This window comes from Solanum verrucosum, unplaced genomic scaffold, assembly GCF_900185275.1.
Source record: "Solanum verrucosum unplaced genomic scaffold, falcon-dt-bn FXZP01000268.1, whole genome shotgun sequence".
Taxonomy (NCBI): Eukaryota; Viridiplantae; Streptophyta; class Magnoliopsida; order Solanales; family Solanaceae; genus Solanum; species Solanum verrucosum.
In genome coordinates this window covers 893,682-911,169 of record NW_026019957.1, presented here as the reverse complement: position 1 = coordinate 911,169, position 17,488 = coordinate 893,682, and the positions used below count along the sequence as shown (strand labels likewise).

The 17,488-nt window shown below is 34.3% G+C and overlaps 2 protein-coding genes and 2 non-coding genes across 4 annotated transcripts; 3 read left to right on the top strand and 1 right to left on the bottom strand.

Moving 5' to 3' along the window:
• The first annotated feature begins 529 nt into the window (after positions 1-529).
• On the top strand, positions 530-603 carry TRNAV-AAC (transfer RNA valine (anticodon AAC)). Its single transcript has one exon. It is a non-coding gene; the product is annotated as a tRNA-Val (tRNA).
• Positions 604-1,452: 849 nt separating this feature from the next.
• Positions 1,453-4,522, top strand: LOC125814519 (LIM domain-containing protein WLIM2b-like). The gene is made up of 5 exons (XM_049493971.1): positions 1,453-1,711; positions 2,460-2,559; positions 2,656-2,675; positions 3,287-3,376; positions 4,240-4,522. Exons 1-5 carry the CDS (start codon positions 1,577-1,579, stop codon positions 4,516-4,518), a joined length of 624 nt encoding a protein of 207 aa, XP_049349928.1. The 5' UTR covers positions 1,453-1,576; the 3' UTR covers positions 4,519-4,522.
• A 1,183-nt stretch (positions 4,523-5,705) lies between these two features.
• Positions 5,706-16,302, top strand: LOC125814497 (uncharacterized). The gene is made up of 14 exons (XM_049493949.1): positions 5,706-6,288; positions 7,479-8,322; positions 8,404-8,515; positions 8,592-8,712; positions 8,797-8,895; positions 9,005-9,304; positions 9,381-9,488; positions 10,901-10,972; positions 11,062-11,148; positions 11,405-11,476; positions 11,994-12,083; positions 13,686-13,793; positions 14,608-14,676; positions 15,941-16,302. Exons 1-14 carry the CDS (start codon positions 5,806-5,808, stop codon positions 16,013-16,015), a joined length of 2,640 nt encoding a protein of 879 aa, XP_049349906.1. The 5' UTR covers positions 5,706-5,805; the 3' UTR covers positions 16,016-16,302.
• An 843-nt stretch (positions 16,303-17,145) lies between these two features.
• On the bottom strand, positions 17,146-17,219 carry TRNAV-AAC (transfer RNA valine (anticodon AAC)). Its single transcript has one exon. It is a non-coding gene; the product is annotated as a tRNA-Val (tRNA).
• Positions 17,220-17,488: the final 269 nt, after the last annotated feature.

The window sequence follows — 17,488 nt, the reverse complement described above, 5'->3', positions numbered from 1 at the left end:
TTATTATTTGCGATGCATGTGTTCATTACTTATGTTTTTTCTCTTTTAAAATCTACTTTGATATGTGTTATTTGAGTTGAGGGTCTTTTGAAAACAAACTATCTACCTCCACGAGGTAGAAGTAAGATATGTATATACTCTACTCTCTCCAAACCTATAGACGGAGCCCAATGGCATAGCTCCAGCCACCCTAGGGTGTCCAATTGGACACCCTTCGTCAAAAAATTACTTACGTTGTATATATATGTCAAATTCTACATTTAAAGAATATATATATTTAAAGTTAGACACCCTTGACAAAAGATATGCCTTTGGCACAGTGGTAATGAGTGTTCGTTTGAATAAAGGAGTTTCGGTTTCAAACCCCAAATAGCACAATTTTTTTTTATATATTTTGATAGCCACACACCATTATTTTTAGACACCCTTAATAAAATTTCTGGACTAAAGGAGTAAGAAGTCAAATTATATCAAACAAAAAGTAGTTTGAGTATTGTTAATATTGTGATCATGCAAAAAGTAACAAGCAGGTTTCGTGGTGTAGTTGGTTATCACGTCAGTCTAACACACTGAAGGTCTCCGGTTCGAGCCCGGGCGAAGCCATTTCCTCTTTAAATCTTTTTGGCAGATATCCGGACCGATGAAACGTTACTGCTTTATTGATATCGGGTTATTGGTTTGATAGTTTGTCCAATTTTCTTAAAGATTAAACCGATGACCCATATAAACTTAATGAAAATTATATTTTTAACCCTAGAGGCAAATCTCAACCTTGAATGTTATACTACTATATTGTAGGTTGATTCTGTTGAATGTTGTTTATCGATTGGTTTGATTCAATTTTAAAGTTTTTCGTTATTAAGTTTCTTTTTCTTTTTTTTAGTAGAAGACTCTAGAGAAGGTGGTTCTAAAATACGAATATCTTTTTAGGTCCAACATAGAAAGGCCAATGATAAAATCGGGGATCATTTGCACTTTTGCCCCTATTTTATGTTGGTCTTTAATTTATGTCGTCCCTTATATTAAATAATTTTGTCACATAGTACGAACTTATATTTTTATATGATAATATTCCACAAATAATGCTCATATATGACTTTAATTTCTAAAGAACTTATGTCTCCTTAACCACAAATTCAATTGTTGAATGACAAAAATTTAAAATCAGTCTATTTAAAGGGCGAAAAAAATGCAATTTTATGATAAAATCTACTTATATAATTCTTTGTTTTATACTTCACAATTTATTAAAATTTTCCATTTTTTAATTTTTTAAAATAAAATTCACTTTTTTTTGTCTCAACTGAAATAACTACCTTAATTTTTGTGTTATGTCCTTAATGTTAGGGAAATTTTTGCTTATCCATTCATTTTAAGAAATTGGTTCCTAGCCACTAAAAAAGAAGAATAAATCAACTAATTTTCATTAGTACATAATTAATTCTATGGACTTTTTTTTTCCATTATAACTTTGGGGATTAGAGATTCATTCATATGTAAATTATATTAATGATCTCAAATCTCAATTCCCAAAATTGAAATTTCAAAATAAACTAATAAAAAAAATTTAAACAAAATGTCAAGTTTTGGAACCCAAACAAAATGCAAAGCATGTGATAAAACTGTGTATGCTGCAGAAGTGATTTCTGCTGGTGGTGTTAATTATCATAATACTTGTTTCAGATGTAGCCATTGCAATGGAAGACTTGCTGTAAGTTTTTTTTAAAAATTATTTCATTAATTTTTTGAACAAATTTGATCGATCGATTCGACTGATATGATGAATGAAATGATAGTTTGTGTTTTAGTTAGTTAGGACATTAAGGTCTTGCTTTTAAACGAATCGGATCGATCGATCGATTAGATTGATATGAGAGATGGAATGGTAATTTTTATGTTATAGTTAGTTAGGACATTATCTCCTGTTATTTTATGAATTTTTTGAAGACTATCGATTAATTCGACTAATATGATAGTTTTTGTTATAGTTAGTTAGGAAATTATCTCTTTTATTTTATATTTTTTAGAAGACTTGTTTTATAAACGAATTGGATTGATCGACTCGATTGATATGATAGATGAAATGATAGTTTGTGTTATAGTTAGTTAGTACATTATCTTCCTTATTTCATGATTATTATTTTTTGTAGACTCATTTTTGAACGAATTGGATCAATTTGGCTGATATGATGAATGAAATGATACCTTGTATTATATTTAGTTAAGACATTATCTCCTTTATTTTATGATTGTTTTTGAAGATTCGTTTTTTAACAAATCGAATTGATCGACTCGAATAGAAATTATCTAAACAAAATGTATCGCTAGGTAATCAATAACACCCCTTTATGATGTAACCCTCCCCTTCAACCTGATGTGATTGAAAAATACTTTGTGCATCATACTGTTAGTATCGTATATTTTTATTTGATTTTTTCGTTCGAATTTATATAATATAGTTGAGCAACTATTCTTGCTTGGATGGGACATTATTTTGCAAGCCACATTTTGAGCAACTCCTCAAGGAGAAAGGAAGTGGTGCTTTGAAGTCTTCCTCACGTTAGTTTTTCTAAATTTTGTTCAATTAATTAATTAACATAAATTTGTTTATTAATTTTTAAATCTAATTATTTATTTCTTATATCAAATGTGCAGTTGGGAGGAACAATGATCTGGTATGTATCTTATGCCAACTTTAATTATCGAGCTCCTTTTAAATATTCTATTCAGTTCAGTTTACGTGAAATAGTTAAAAATGACACGTAATTTATGAAAAATAAAAAGCTTTTAAAAATTATGGAGACGTAATCTTAAACATGCTTATAATTTTGATACTTATGATCTTAAACATATCATGTAACTATAACGCTTCTCATTAAAAGTAAGATCAGGAATTTAAAGTTCATTATTTTTAAATATATGTCGTTCTTTTTTTAATTGATTAATAAGGAAATAATGTCACATAAATTGAAATATATTCGCAAATCTAGCCTTTTAACTCTATATTGATATTAAAAATCCAGTAAATATATAGAAATATTTGTATGTAAACCAATCATTATTATGTATATATTAATTCTAGGTAGGAACGAATAAATTTTAATTTCTGAATCCGTCTCCGTTGATGCTCTTGAATGTTTTTACTTTATGAATTAATTGGAGATGATAATTGTTGTAATAAATCAACAATATTTTAACTTATATCGCTTTCATGTTTTTATTTGTTAAAATGATTAATCTGTTACTAATTATATATATCATATTTTGAATATTTTTGTGATTACAGAACAGAAGCCCTAGCAAATTGTCCTCTCTATTTTCTGGCACTCAGGAAAAATGTGCATCATGCAAGAAAACTGTGTACCCATTGGAAAAGGTAAGAATTCTTTTTTCGAGTCTCGAGAATGAAAAACTTTTTAGTAGGACGCGCTTAAATTCTTTAGTAAGCTTATTCACGCGAAACTGAAATAATCAGGCATGTGAATTTTCAATATCAAATAATTTAACAAAAAAAAAAAGTATTTAGTTATGTTGTGGTATGTTCTAAAACTAATTAAGCTTAACTAATAATTATTCTGGTTGTTGGACCTAGACCTACTCAACCAATATAGTTTCATTCAGGTGGATATAATATAGCTTAATATTGAGAGATTATTTCTTTCAATTAAAGGGGAAGAGATACCTAAATACTACTCGAACTCTTTAAAAACGCCAATACATGCATATCGAATTTTTCAAAAATAGTAGTATATATTTTTGAATAATCCAACATGAGCATGCAAATATTTTTGAAAAGTACTAGCAACTTATATCGATTTTGTCATCTTTACAACATCTAATTAAGATTTTAATCATAATTTATATGTGACAAATATACCCGAACTATCGTAAATGATATGCAGATACCCTCCGTCATACTTTTGGGACATTGGTGCCCTTGACGTCCAAAAACTAGAGCATATATACTAACAAACATACACGTGTCATAATCTTATATCCACCAACCTGACATTTATTAAATATTAGATCGACGGATAAGATTGTGCCACGTGTCCCTATTTAGTCTTCTGTTAGTGTGAAGGGCATATATGCTCTAGTTTTTGGATGGCAGAGTCATCAATGTCCCAAAAGTATAATAGAGGGTATATGCATATCATTTATGATAGTTCGGAGATATATTTGTCCTTTTTCCATATATATATATATATATATATAGATATGATTGATTGATAAAAACAGGTGACAGTAGATGGAGAATTTTACCATCAATCATGCTTCAAATGTGCACATGGTGGATGCAAACTTACAACATCATCATATGCAGCATTAGATGGACTTGTTTATTGCAAGCCTCATTTTTCTCAATTGTTCAAAGAAAAAGGTTCCTATAATCATCTTACAACAGCTACAAATAAAAAAAATCATAGTGTTGATGAACAAGAAGAAGGTTCAACAACTACTACTACTACTGATGTTGATGAGCCACCACAGCCTCCTGTTGAAGAGACTCAAGATTAGTCCTTGAATTTTCGATACGAATCCATATTTAATCAGACCCAAAATGGACAAAAATATATATAGTTAATATTATATTATTGTCAATGAGATTAATCATATTCTTGATGAGAGAATATGGTGTGGTGAAGTGATGATTAATTGGTTTTCTTAATTATCTGTTTCTTCATTTGAAATTTTTGTAAAAGCCTAGTAAGGCATCATATATATTTGTAATGTTTTTTTCCTCAATTTGCTTTAATAACAAATTAACACATTGTTCTCTTACTATTTCCTTCTTCTTCTTTTTTGGTTTAATCATATGGCATGATTAATTCAAATTCGGGTCAAATACTGATAGGCCCATAACACACTAAAGATGTAAGTAGAGTACTTGATATATAGTGAGTTTTGAGGGTCAAGTTATAAGAAATTGGATTGAGAGGAGACTCACGATCCTGCCGAGAATGGCATTCGCGGGTGAAGGCGCTACTATGCTCCTTAATGAATTGAATGGCCCTTCGACCTTCGTTTGACTTCATGGACAACATAGATCTCGTGAGACCAGGCCTCCTATTGAAAGGTTCTTAATTCTCAAAACTTGAACTTGACATCACTAGTCAAATAAGGAATTGGATTGAGAGGAGAGTCACAATCCATGCCAACATGAGTGATGATATGCCCTTAAATCGAATGGTCCTTCGACCTTCGTTTGATTCCATCGACCAACATAAATCTCGTGAGACTCGCCGTCCTATTGAAAGGTTCTTCATTTTTCAAAATTTAAATTAAACCTACCGACATTACTAATCAAAATAAGGAATTAAACTGAAATAAGAGTCACAGTCCTACCAACAACGGCGTCGGGCTAGGGTGTCACCTATGTCGTTGATAATGAATCCAAAGGTCCTTCAACCTTCATTTGAGTCTGACGGTCGATATAAATTTCGTGAAATCCACTCTCCTACTATAAGATTCTGAATTCTCAAAACTCAAATCTGACACCACTAATCAAATATTTATAGATATTTAGTGAGTTTCTTACTATACATTACACTATATGCACAAAAGTTAATGAGTTCCCGCGAACCACGAAGAGATTTAAAACCACATTATACAACATCACGTGCTAATCACGTGACTCCCCCTTTACCCCTACACCACCAATTGTAAAACTCTCACCATCTCAATTTCAAATAACTCAAGAGAGGATAAATTGGGATTTTGAGGTGCAGTGCAAAGAGACCCCATATATAAATTTTTCAATGCTATTCAATATTATCTGATGAAATTCACTTTGTTTTTTCAAGAATGAACAACCTTAGCCTTGACAAAACCTCAACACCCAACCCCTTCTTGTCAATTTCATCTCTACACCATTCAAGAATCTCAAAATCCCTTTGTTTTCCCAGAAAAGTTCTTGTTTTTGCTGATAAAAATGATAATTCAACCTCAATAACTAGTGGGTTTTTGTCAAAAACTCATTTTTCCTCCAAAAAAGTTACTGTTTTTGCTGATAAAGATGACAATTCAAGTTCAATAGCAAGTGGGGTTTTGTCAAGAACTAATTTTTACCCCAAAAAAGTTGCTGTTTTTGCCTCTAAAGATGATAATTTAAGCTCAATAACAAGTGGGGTTTTGTCAAGAACTGTTTTTTTCTCCAGAAAGACTAAGAAATTTGCTGTTTTTGCTTCTAAAGATGATAGGAATAGTAATAAGCTTGACCAGTGGGACCAAATGGAACTGAAGTTTGGCAGATTAATTGGTGAAGACCCAAAATTAACCTTAGCTAAGGTTTATTTCTCTCATTTAAACTTGCACTAATATATTCATTGTTTTTTTCCTTATTTATTCAGAAAATTATGTTCTTAATTGGTTTTATAATTTTTCTTTGCTTAGTTAAGAAATTAGTTACTCACTCTGTTCCAATTTATGTGACATTGCATGGCTATAACATGTCATATCATTTGTATGACTATAGAAAGCTTGTCATTATTGATTTCAAATATAGAAATCTGTCCGTCGTTTGATAAAGAAATAGTGTCAATTAACTTGTGAGTGAGGGGATATGTAGGATTCATATTGCTGACATACAGTTGGTAGTCTATAGTTGAGAGACGTTTTGAATGATTGCAAAATTGAATTTTGAGGAGTTCAGTGGCTTTTCTACGTGTGTGTTGAGAGTGGGGAGTTTTATCCCCTCTAAAGTTTTAAACTTTGATTTTGTTTACCAACACAATGAGGATTCTAGAGGAAAAGAGAACTACACCTGCATCTAGAATTGAGACATAGTTGATAGTATCAATAGTCAAGAGATTTTTCGAAACAACGCAATTTCAATTTGAGTTTTACGATTTATATAGCGGTCGCGAAGACTAGTTTAGGATTATGACATAGTTGATAGTATAGATAGTTAAGAAATTTTTTGAATTAATACAATTCGAATTTGAGTTGTATGATCCGACACGAAAACTAGTTTAGGATTGAGACATGGTTGATAGTATAGATAAAAGAAACTTTCCGAAATCAATGCAATTCAAATTTGAGGAGTTGAGTGATTTTCCTCCCTGTTGGTGAGAATGGAGAGTTCTAGCCCTCGAAAGTTTTATACTTTGCTTTGGTTAACAGCAAAATGAGGGTTATTAAAGGGGAAAAAAAAATCAATCCTGCATCTGGAATTGTACAATCATATATTTTAAGTTGATATCTGCTAACATGTTATCAGTTTATTAGTATTGACTTTATGTGTAACTTCAATTTTTTAAAATTTCAGTCTTTCGTGCCAAAGTTAAACGTCCCTGCTTTACTATTGTATGTTCCTATTTGCTAATTGCTTATAGTTATTTGCCATTGAAGAGGAGAAAAAGGTTAATAGTAATTTGAAAGAAGTTCTTAGATTGGTTCCTGTATGTCCTTGCAAAACTTCTGTTGGTTCAATGCTGTATGCATCTGTCTATTTCTGATTGTGATTCTTGATTTCATAGATAATTAGTAGGAAAACAAACCCGGAGACATCTTATCTTGAAATTGAAGAGTCATTTGACCAGAAGAAGGGAAAAACATCCGGTGAAATTGTGGAGGTTCCGTTTGATGCATCCAAGCAAAAGAAATCTCTCAATTCATCAAATGGATTAAATTTGGTTCGTCCTGTGCCCAAGAAGGGTGTTAAGTTCGAGGTTGATGAAAAACCGCCAAAAACTGAGGGTTATAAACAAAGCCAACCAATTTCAAAACCTGAAGTAAGTAGAAAAAGTAGTGTTCCAAATGTCATATTGCGAAAACCAAGTTTGTATTCTGAGGAGGATGAATCATCAAAATTCAAAATTAAGCCAAACTTGACACTGAAAATGGGCAAAGAACTGAAACCTGAGAAGTTTAGTGATGTTACATTGTTGAAGAAGCCAGAACCAATGAGGATCAGCTCCGACGATAGTGAAAAGAATGGACAATCAAGTGATAAGTCTAGTGATGCTACATTGTTGAAGAAGCCGGAGCCAATGAGAATCAACTCTGGCAATAGTGAAAAAAATGGACAATCAAGCGATGTCTTGCCTGTATCTAGTGATGACTCCATAGATGCTAGTCTTACAGAGGTGTATGCATCAACTAGTGAACCCAAAAACAGCTTGCTTCTAAATAAGCCAGAGCCTAGTAATTTAAATCTAAAGATAGATCCAAATCAAGAATCTGCCGAGGCTCAGCATCCTAGTATTTCGGATGAAAGTACTAACTCTTCTTCTGAGCTTATAAGTATGGCAGAGAATAAACTCCACCAACCGTTACAACCTAGCAGAAGCAATCCTCTTGAGAAGCAAGGCTTTGGTACAGGTAACAAGATTCTGTTCTTGACAGATAGTCATCTAAGTGGTAATTTAGCATCTTAATCAGCGTACTTGGTTGTTTTTCAAGGATTCCAGCAGAGTGATACACAGCCTGCTGAGAGAAGTTCTGATTCCAATACACCCTTTGATACTGGACCCATGGAATCTTTGGATGCTGCTCTTCTTGGAAAACCGAAAAGGTACTTGTGGACGTTGTTTTGCCCTTATATACTTTGCTGTTATTTTGTTCTTGATTAATAACTTGTGCTACTATAGATTAGACCAATCTAAAAAGGAAGCATCAAGTGTTAGTCAGGAGGATATGCGTCCTGTCAAATCTGAGGGCTATGGAAATGCTTCAGAGATTGAAAACTTCCTGGCAAAATCATCCATTAAGGTAGATTAATTTTTTCCTTTTTCAGCATCCGTTCCTTAACTAGGACGAATGTATTGATGAATACTGAGTGCTGCAATCTCGTAGGAACATGAAGATAATGACTGGATAAGAGCTGAAGAGCTTGTTAAGAGTGGAGGAAGAGAGGATGTCGAACTAGTCAGCTGTAGCACCAGAGGCTTTGTTGTAAGTCTACTTACTATCGCAGCTCATCATATTACTTTATTTTTGTTTTTGAAGGTGCACATCTGCTCTCAACTTATTTCTTACGGATACTCTCAACGTCTTTTTACAGGTATCCTTTGGTTCCTTGATAGGATTTTTGCCATATCGCAATCTTGCAGCCAGGTGGAAATTCTTAGCTTTTGAATCTTGGTTGAGGCAAAAAGGTTTGGATCCATCCCAGTACAAGCAAGGTCTGGGGATCGTTGGAGGCTATGATGGTTTTGGCAAGGCAGCTTCTCCTGAGGCAGGAGTAGATCTGCAAATTGCTAAAAATGCCGATGAGGAGATCTCGCCAGATATGAAACTTGAAGATCTTCTCAGGATTTATGACCAAGAGAAACTCAAGTTCTTATCATCATTTGTTGGTCTGGTGAGGAGGGCTTCGTTATTTAATCTCAATCTTAGAACTTTGAGAAAGACCATAATTTGTGATCTGTGTCATGTAGAGGATCAGAGTAAGTGTGGTGTTGGCTGACAGATATTCCAGAAGGCTAATATTCTCGATAAAGGCAAAAGAAAAGGAAGAATTGGTCGAGAAGAAGAGGAGCCTTATGGTAAGAAAATTACATTCTCTAAAGCTTGCAATTTTTTTGCTTAATCTTTATCAAACTGACCATCTCACAAACATCCTAGCTTCTATGGAATTTGGTATTTGGTTTTCTATGTTAAACTGATCATGAATATTGTAACTGACTGCAAGATATCCAACCTAACTTCTTTCTCCTTGTTCTATATTGTTCAGAAAAGATATCTAGTAAATAGATAGGAACCTTTGTAGAAGGACATAAGTTTGGTCTCACTGTTGATAAGATAATAGAGGGATGACAACAAGAAGTTTCTTAGTTAATACTTTGTCATTCTCTTCAACATTTCTGTTTGCCTTCATACATACGACCAGTTTCCTTCTTTCCCATCTCCTTATGCATTGCCTAGTCTGTTAACAGAAAGAGATGTTTACTGATGAAAGGCTAGTTTTTTTTTTTCTCTTGTAAATTAGCTTAGAGCAATTCCAGAAAATAGCAATTAGGTATTGGTTGAACAAATGTACATGTTATGCTAGAGCTTTCTCCATAAAAACAAAAGTAGTAATATATATGTTGATCGGATGCATGTTACTTGATTGGAAATATTGTGTTTCATATAAATGATGCAGCAAGTTGTTTGTTCTTTAATGTTCACAGTGAGTAAGGTGTAGCACTGTGAATTTTTGGTGGCTATGCTGCCATGTTTCACCAAAAACTCGTAGTATATTATCTCTTGGACAATAAACCATTGTTACTTTTATAAAACACAACTTTGAAACGTTTGCTTGGGTCATTTTTCTGCAACTTAACAATTACTCTAGGTCACTATAATTTGTCGAGTTATTGATTTTCTTTAACTTGTGGAGCTTTTAATCTAGAGATAGTTTGTGAAATATTCCGAAATCCAGCACTTAGAAGAAGATTCTGTAAAATGTCAAATCTAGGACACCTATTTGATCTTCTGATGCAGCAGTTTTGAAGTTTATATTTATTATTTCAAGTGCCCTACCTTGCTCTTTTTGCTGCCCCTGCTCTCTGCTTTAGTTTTCATGTGGCTCTTCATCAGGAACAGAAAACACTCGTGGTTGCTGCTTAATAGGCTATTGTGTATGGATTTAGGCACTTTATCAGTGTGCTTTATATGCTTTTCCTGTAATCCTGGTGAAATTTTGATATATAACAAGTTATGGAGACTTTCTCTGTGTTAGATATGGGATATCGACATCTTCCACTTTTGAAATGAAGTTGGTCATTGAAAACCCATCCCCTTCCTCTCATCCCCCAAAATAAGGGACTTGTTGTTTGGGTTTGGAAAGAAGCTGGAATATATGCATTTTTACCAATGTATTTTGGATAATTATTGTATGCTACCTCTCAGTGTTAGTTATTCTGAATCTTGCTCCCACAATGAAGTCACCGAGCTTGTGTAATTGGCATTGCAGGCAAAACTTCAGGTTGGGGACGTGGTAAAATGTTGTATACAAAAAATTACCTACTTCGGTATATTTGTCGAGGTATATCAATGACAGTAGCATGAGCTTCTTATGGCAGTAACTCCAATCAACTATTGATTACATCTTAAATTTGCAACATTTGAATATAGGTTGAAGGAGTACTTGCGCTAATTCACCAGACAGAAGTCTCATGGGATGCCACTTTAGACCCTGCGTCATATTTTAAAATTGGCCAGGTAGTTGCTTCTCTATAAATATGCATAACAAATTTGTAATTCATACCTTCTGATGTAAAAGTGAAATGAAATTTAACTGATCCTTATAGACAAGTATAGTGTTTTGAGTTATGATATATCCATGCTGGTTCAGAGTTTGTTGAATATGTTGTTCATGTGAATGTATTGGAGGTTAAGCGCATAATACGTTCGCTGGTAATTTCAGAGCTAACAATTTTAGAGATATCTTAGTTTCTGAAGAAAGTTTTCCGTGTAGATTGTGGAGGCAAAAGTTCACCAGTTAGACTTTTCACTTGAGCGCATCTTCCTGTCGTTGAAGGAAATAACGGTAAATTTCTTCCCATCCTGATACAATAACATTCCTTTTGAGTCAAGGGTCAGAAACAGGCTCTCTACCCCTTTGGTCTGATCCGAACAGATCTTGTTGAATGAATTGATCCATTGTTGTATGCCCTACTTCTTAGTCAATTTATTCCTACTCGGACCCGCCGTACTTCCTTTGACTACTCCTGAGATATAGTGGAAAGATTTTTTTATGGTGGAGAGTGGGGAGTGAAAAGACCAATGCAGCAGAGAAGGACTGCATGAATCGGAATCCGCTTATTAAGACAGACTACCCTAGGATCCTCCTTATCTTACAGAGGTTTACTACGAGCCATACCCAGCGGGATACATATTGCCCAAATGGGTAAGGTCAGCGTACATACTACCCTCGCCAGACCCTGCTTGTGGGATTACACTCTGTATGTTGTTGTTAAGGAAATAACGGTACTGTCTTTTTTTTTTTTCCTGATATTGTAAGGTAAGATTGATATTGACCATGCCTTTATAAGTACTTTCTGCAGCCAGATCCCATGATGGAGGCCTTGGAGGCTGTAGTTGGTGATCATGATAATTTGAATGGAGAACTCCAAGCATCAGAGCTGGATACTGAGGTTTATGTTCTCACCCTTGCAATTGAGTAGTTTTATTCCTTTAGAACTTGATTCAATTTACCAAAGACACCTTAGATCAATACGTCATGGTTGTCCTCAATTTCGGTTAAAAGAATACTTAAATTTTATCATCTCAGCAATGAATTGCATACATAACTAATGTAGTATTTGTTGATACTTATGTCATGATTCCTTACATTTATTGCAAATAGATTTCTTTACGTCATTGGTAAGAAAAAGGGAGCACTTGCTATCCCTACTCTACTGGCCAGTGGGTTCATAACTCAACAACTGGAGTATCATTTTAGCATTTGGTCAGGGTCTTCATTGATGACAGTTAGGAGGATGTTTCTTAATAGAATTCATTCGGGTTTAAACGATGTACTGTATAAAGAATTTGCTGCATTTTCTTGGGGCCTTTTCTTTAGGCATAGTACATAGATCGATACTTTAACTTGGCCTCAATTGACAACTAAACACTCCAACTTTGAGCACATCTAGACACCTCAATTTGTCTCCACTGTGTCAGTTGTACACTCCAACTTACAAAATGATTTCTTCACACCTCCAAAATTTATGTGCCACGTCAGGGTCTTCATTGACGGCAGTTAGGAGGATGTTTCTTAATAGAATTCTTTCGGATTTAAACAATGCACTGTATAAAGAATTTTCTGCATTTTCTTGGGGCCTTTTCTTTAGGCATAATACATAAATAGATAATTTGACTTTGCCTCAATTGACAAATAAACACTCCAACTTTGAGCACATCTAGACACCTCAATTTGTCTCAATTGTGTTAGTTGAATGCTCCAACTCACAAAATGATCTTTTCTCACCTCCAAAATTTATGTGTCACGTCAGCTTTGGGAGTCCACGAGACACAGTAGGGACGAGTTGGAGTGTTTAGTTGCCCGTTGAAACCAAGTTGAGGTGTCTAGATGTGCACTTTCAAAGTTGAAGTGCTTACTTGCCAATTGAGGCCAAATTTGAGTGTATGTTTTTGTATTATGCCTTTTCTACTATATTAATGAAGTACTAGGTGTTCCATGTATCCTAATATGGCTTGTGGTGAGGTCAGTTCCCCTTAAAGACTGCAGATATGTAGGGGTGTCAAATGGGCAGGTGGGGTTGAAATTGAGTAAATATCTTGAATATGTTGCTTGGACTCTCCAAATATGATGCCGCACCCATGTTAGATCCTTCAAAAATGCACTACTTTTGGAGGATCTGACCTCGCACCTGGTGGCATTTTTGAAGAATCCGAGCAATATAGCTTGAATCTACTGCTGAATGTTAATATCTTGTGAATATGTTAAAATTACATTTCAAAAGCTTGAGACAAGCACCCATAGCTTTGGTTTGGTTTAGTAAGGGGAAAAATCCGAAGCTTCTCAGTTCTTAATGTGTCTATAAACCATCCTTTTCTGCTAGCTGTCCTTTGTGCTTCCCGATATACTATAAACCTTTACAACTCAAATCAATTGTAGGGTGTTTTCTTGAAGTACAAAAATATGAAATCATTAATGAATCTGATCTTCGATTGTAATATACAATTGCGTTTGTCCATGGCTGATAGTAGAACTTTCTTGCATTGTTGTGCAGTGGCCTGACGTGGAATCTCTAATCAAAGAATTACAGCAGTTCGAGGGTATCTCCTCTGTATCAAAAGGGCGGTACTTCTTGAGCCCTGGTTTGGCTCCAACATTTCAGGTATCACCTTACAGAAAAAATAAGCAATATAACTAAAAGATATGGAAACTAAAAAATTGACTAGTTCACTCACTGCTAAACAACCAAGAAGAACACTTTGCAGGCGTTTATTTTGTAGTTATGGGAAGTAGTTCTAGTGTGGCCATTGTACAAGCTATTTATGAGATTGTAAAACTGCATCACCCAGTGTTATCAAAGGCGAAAAGCGCAAAAAGCTCTAAGGTCCATGGGGACTTTAAGCGCAATAAAGCGTGGACTTTAATGAAAAAAGGCGCAAAGGGAGAAAAGAATACAAATATATATGTTTAGTCCAAGACTAATAATTATAAACATGAATGACAAATATATGACCAAGGAAATTGAAAAAAAATTATGGTTAAGTGAAATATCAATTATTTAGTTTCACTTCTTCATAAAAGGCTCATTGGCAAGGAAAAACTTGCTTTAGAACCTTGATGACGACACTGAAGTGCACGTAAAGCGAGGCGAAGCGCTCAACACGTTTTGAGCCTCGCTTCAGGGCTTAAGCGCGCCTTTGATAACACTGGCATCACCTCCTTTCATTTGACTAAGCATGAGTCACAGCTTTTTCTGAGATTGTTTTCACATAGAATGAGATAAAACCTTCTTTCCGCATAACATTCTCTTTTGCTACTTAAAATTTAATTTTGTGGCACATTTTTAGGCGCAATACTTACAGCAATGCATTATGTTGATAGGTTCACACTCAAAGCATGTAAAATGTAGTGCATTCAACTGTGGATTGCTGGCTTTATTGTTTTTTGGAAGATTTTAATCATTGATTTTCTATCAGGTTTATATGGCATCCATGTTTGAGAATCAATACAAGTTACTTGCGCGGTCGGGAAATAGAGTACAAGAGGTAAAATTTTAAAGTCCTCCTTATTTTGCCCTATTGTTTCGTCATTATTTTATATCTGTCAGTGCTGTTTCTGCAAAAGAAGGGTAAAGTTGCAGTTTTGAAAGCGGTGTCGTGAAATCATGATTAAAATGTTTAATTTTCCTGTTCATATCAATCTAGTATTTAATTGGAGCTTCTATGATTTCCGGAAGTCCAAAATGCTTGACGTGTTGTAGTCTGACAAACTTCTTGGGTAACTTATCACCTTTTCGCGAGAATGAAATTCTATAATCTAACACCGAGGGTGTGGCCTAATGGTCAATGAAGGTTGAGAACCATGAGGTCTCAGGATCAAATCCAAATGGATGCAAAAATACTGGATGATTTCTTCAAGTATTTGTCCAAACCTCAGTGGACAGAGTTACCCGGTACTAGTGCTAGTGGGAGATAGCAGCTACCCATAGAATTAGTTGAGGGGAATGCAAACGTGTCCGGACACTTATGATTAATTAAAAAAAAAAGAATACCACAATTAGACACAGTTGGAGAGTGGAGACCATTGATATTGAAGAACTGTGAAGAAAGAAAAGACAGGTTATATTGAGCTGCAATCGAGCTCGATTAGTCATGAGCTTCTCAGGGAATTTCTAGTACAGATTCCTGGCGGTATCGGTGGTGGTTGACGTATCATCATTAAATCCTGGAAAAAGAAGAGAAATAAAACCTTTTTCTTCATTCTTGGTTATGTTGGTTTTTCTTGTTAAATATTTGGAGCGGAGGGGTTAAACATTTTCGATGTGATACTTAGAACCAGGAAATTATGTATTAGATGATTGATTGAGGTAAATTTGGACACTGATTTAGGTGATCCACACAAACGCCACCATCAATGTGAGATCTTTGCAGTATCAAGAAACTCGGACCACTCAATGCTAGTTGAACGTCTGTAACAACCTCAAGGTTTACCTATACCTGGCTATAACTTGCCCATTCGTAGACTTCATTCTGTCATTTCATTATATGTTTTCCAACTTGTAACTCCATTTAGATACTCGAACTATGGTTTGTGATGATTGATCACCTATACACATGATAAAATGTTCTTATTAGATACTTCCGGTTCAAGTTTTGAAAAAGTTTCTACACATGTTCTCAAGCGCCTATTAAGTAGAAAAATGTAAGTAGTTGTCGATGTATTCCGCCTCAGTACTAAGCAACCGGAGATGTATGTAATTCTTTTATATGCCAATACTAATTGGTGCTATTTGGACATTGTTTTGTGCAGGTGATAGTGGAGACATCATTGAGTAAAGAGGAAATGAAATCTGCAATTCAATCTTGTACAAACAAAGTTGAATAACCAATCAAAACGTAATAATAAATAATACGAAGAGAGTGACCGTGGAGAAAACGAACGGATGGTAAGGGTCTGATACCGAATTAGCAGAGTCGGAAGTTAGAACAGCAGAAACGGAGAAAAGAAATGACCTAAACTGCGTTCTATTTTGAACGAAAATGGTATTAATTTTATTGTTTTGCCTTTGATATCAATAAATTAGGAGCTTATTTACTTGCTAGTAAGTGCGTTATGTTTAAGCATCGATGTAATACGCTTAAACAACAATCGATTACGCTTCAATATCAAACGAGTTGTGGTCGACTATATGAATTCTCTGTCAATTTTACTGTGTGCATTGTGCAGGTTCATGTTGATGTATTCTCTGTCAATTCAATATTTAGCTGTAAATGATGCATTTGTGTTTTCATCCGGTATTTGATAATGCACTTTTGAAGAATCCAACACGGGTTGCAACAATAATTTTTTGATAGTCCGAGCAACATAGTTCATAATAATACTTGTAGCTTTATTTGTATGTATCAGAAGAGTCGAGATCTATCTAAAACAATCTCTTTATCTCTCAAGGTAAGGGTACACTCTATCTTTCGTAGACCCCACTTGGAGGATTATACTGAATATGTTGTTGCAAGTATTAGAATGTATATTTTCCAGTGGATATTGGTATGGCGGATATTTTGTACTTTTAACTTTAATGTTAGGAGCTTCTCACTTTTAGTATATTATGATTATGATCTAATGTTCCTACCAGCAAAACCTCTGTTCAGGTTCAAATTAGTCAGTAAAACTTCTCTATAACAATATTTAGGTATAATGGTCAAGTTTCTTGTGGAATCGATTATGTTATATTTATGTTCTCCATTATTATATTTTGCTATAACAGTTGAAAAGTATCCCATCAACAGACACGGTTATAGAGAGATTTGACTTTGAATAAAGAACCAACGATTATGTTATGTACTTATGCTATATGTTCTCGAGAAGATCTATCTATGAACTATGTCTCGAATTCAACCACAGGGAAAGGGAATGGTTCCCCCATTTTATAAGCCTTATTCTAAAACTAGAGGTCTCGAATTCAAACACTGAAAACGCGGATCTCGACGAGAAACAAAGAGAGTTCAAAAGAAGAATGGCTTCGCCCGGGCTCGAACCGGGGACCTTCAGTGTGTTAGACTGACGTGATAACCAACTACACCACGAAACCTGTTTGTTTCATTTCGTACCACAATTTAATATATACTCTATTTAATTTGTTTGATCAAGTTTAAGAAATAAAATACTTTTAAAATTTGTGAGTCTTAAACATGCCTTGACATTTTGCATGTTATAAGACTATCAAAATCTCTAATCTTAAATATGTTATAATATAAGAAATAGTCACATAAAATTGAAAAATATTGGTACACGATACTTATTAGATATACATATAAATATTGTCGCATTGTCGAGTTCTTCAAAAATATATTATTTCTG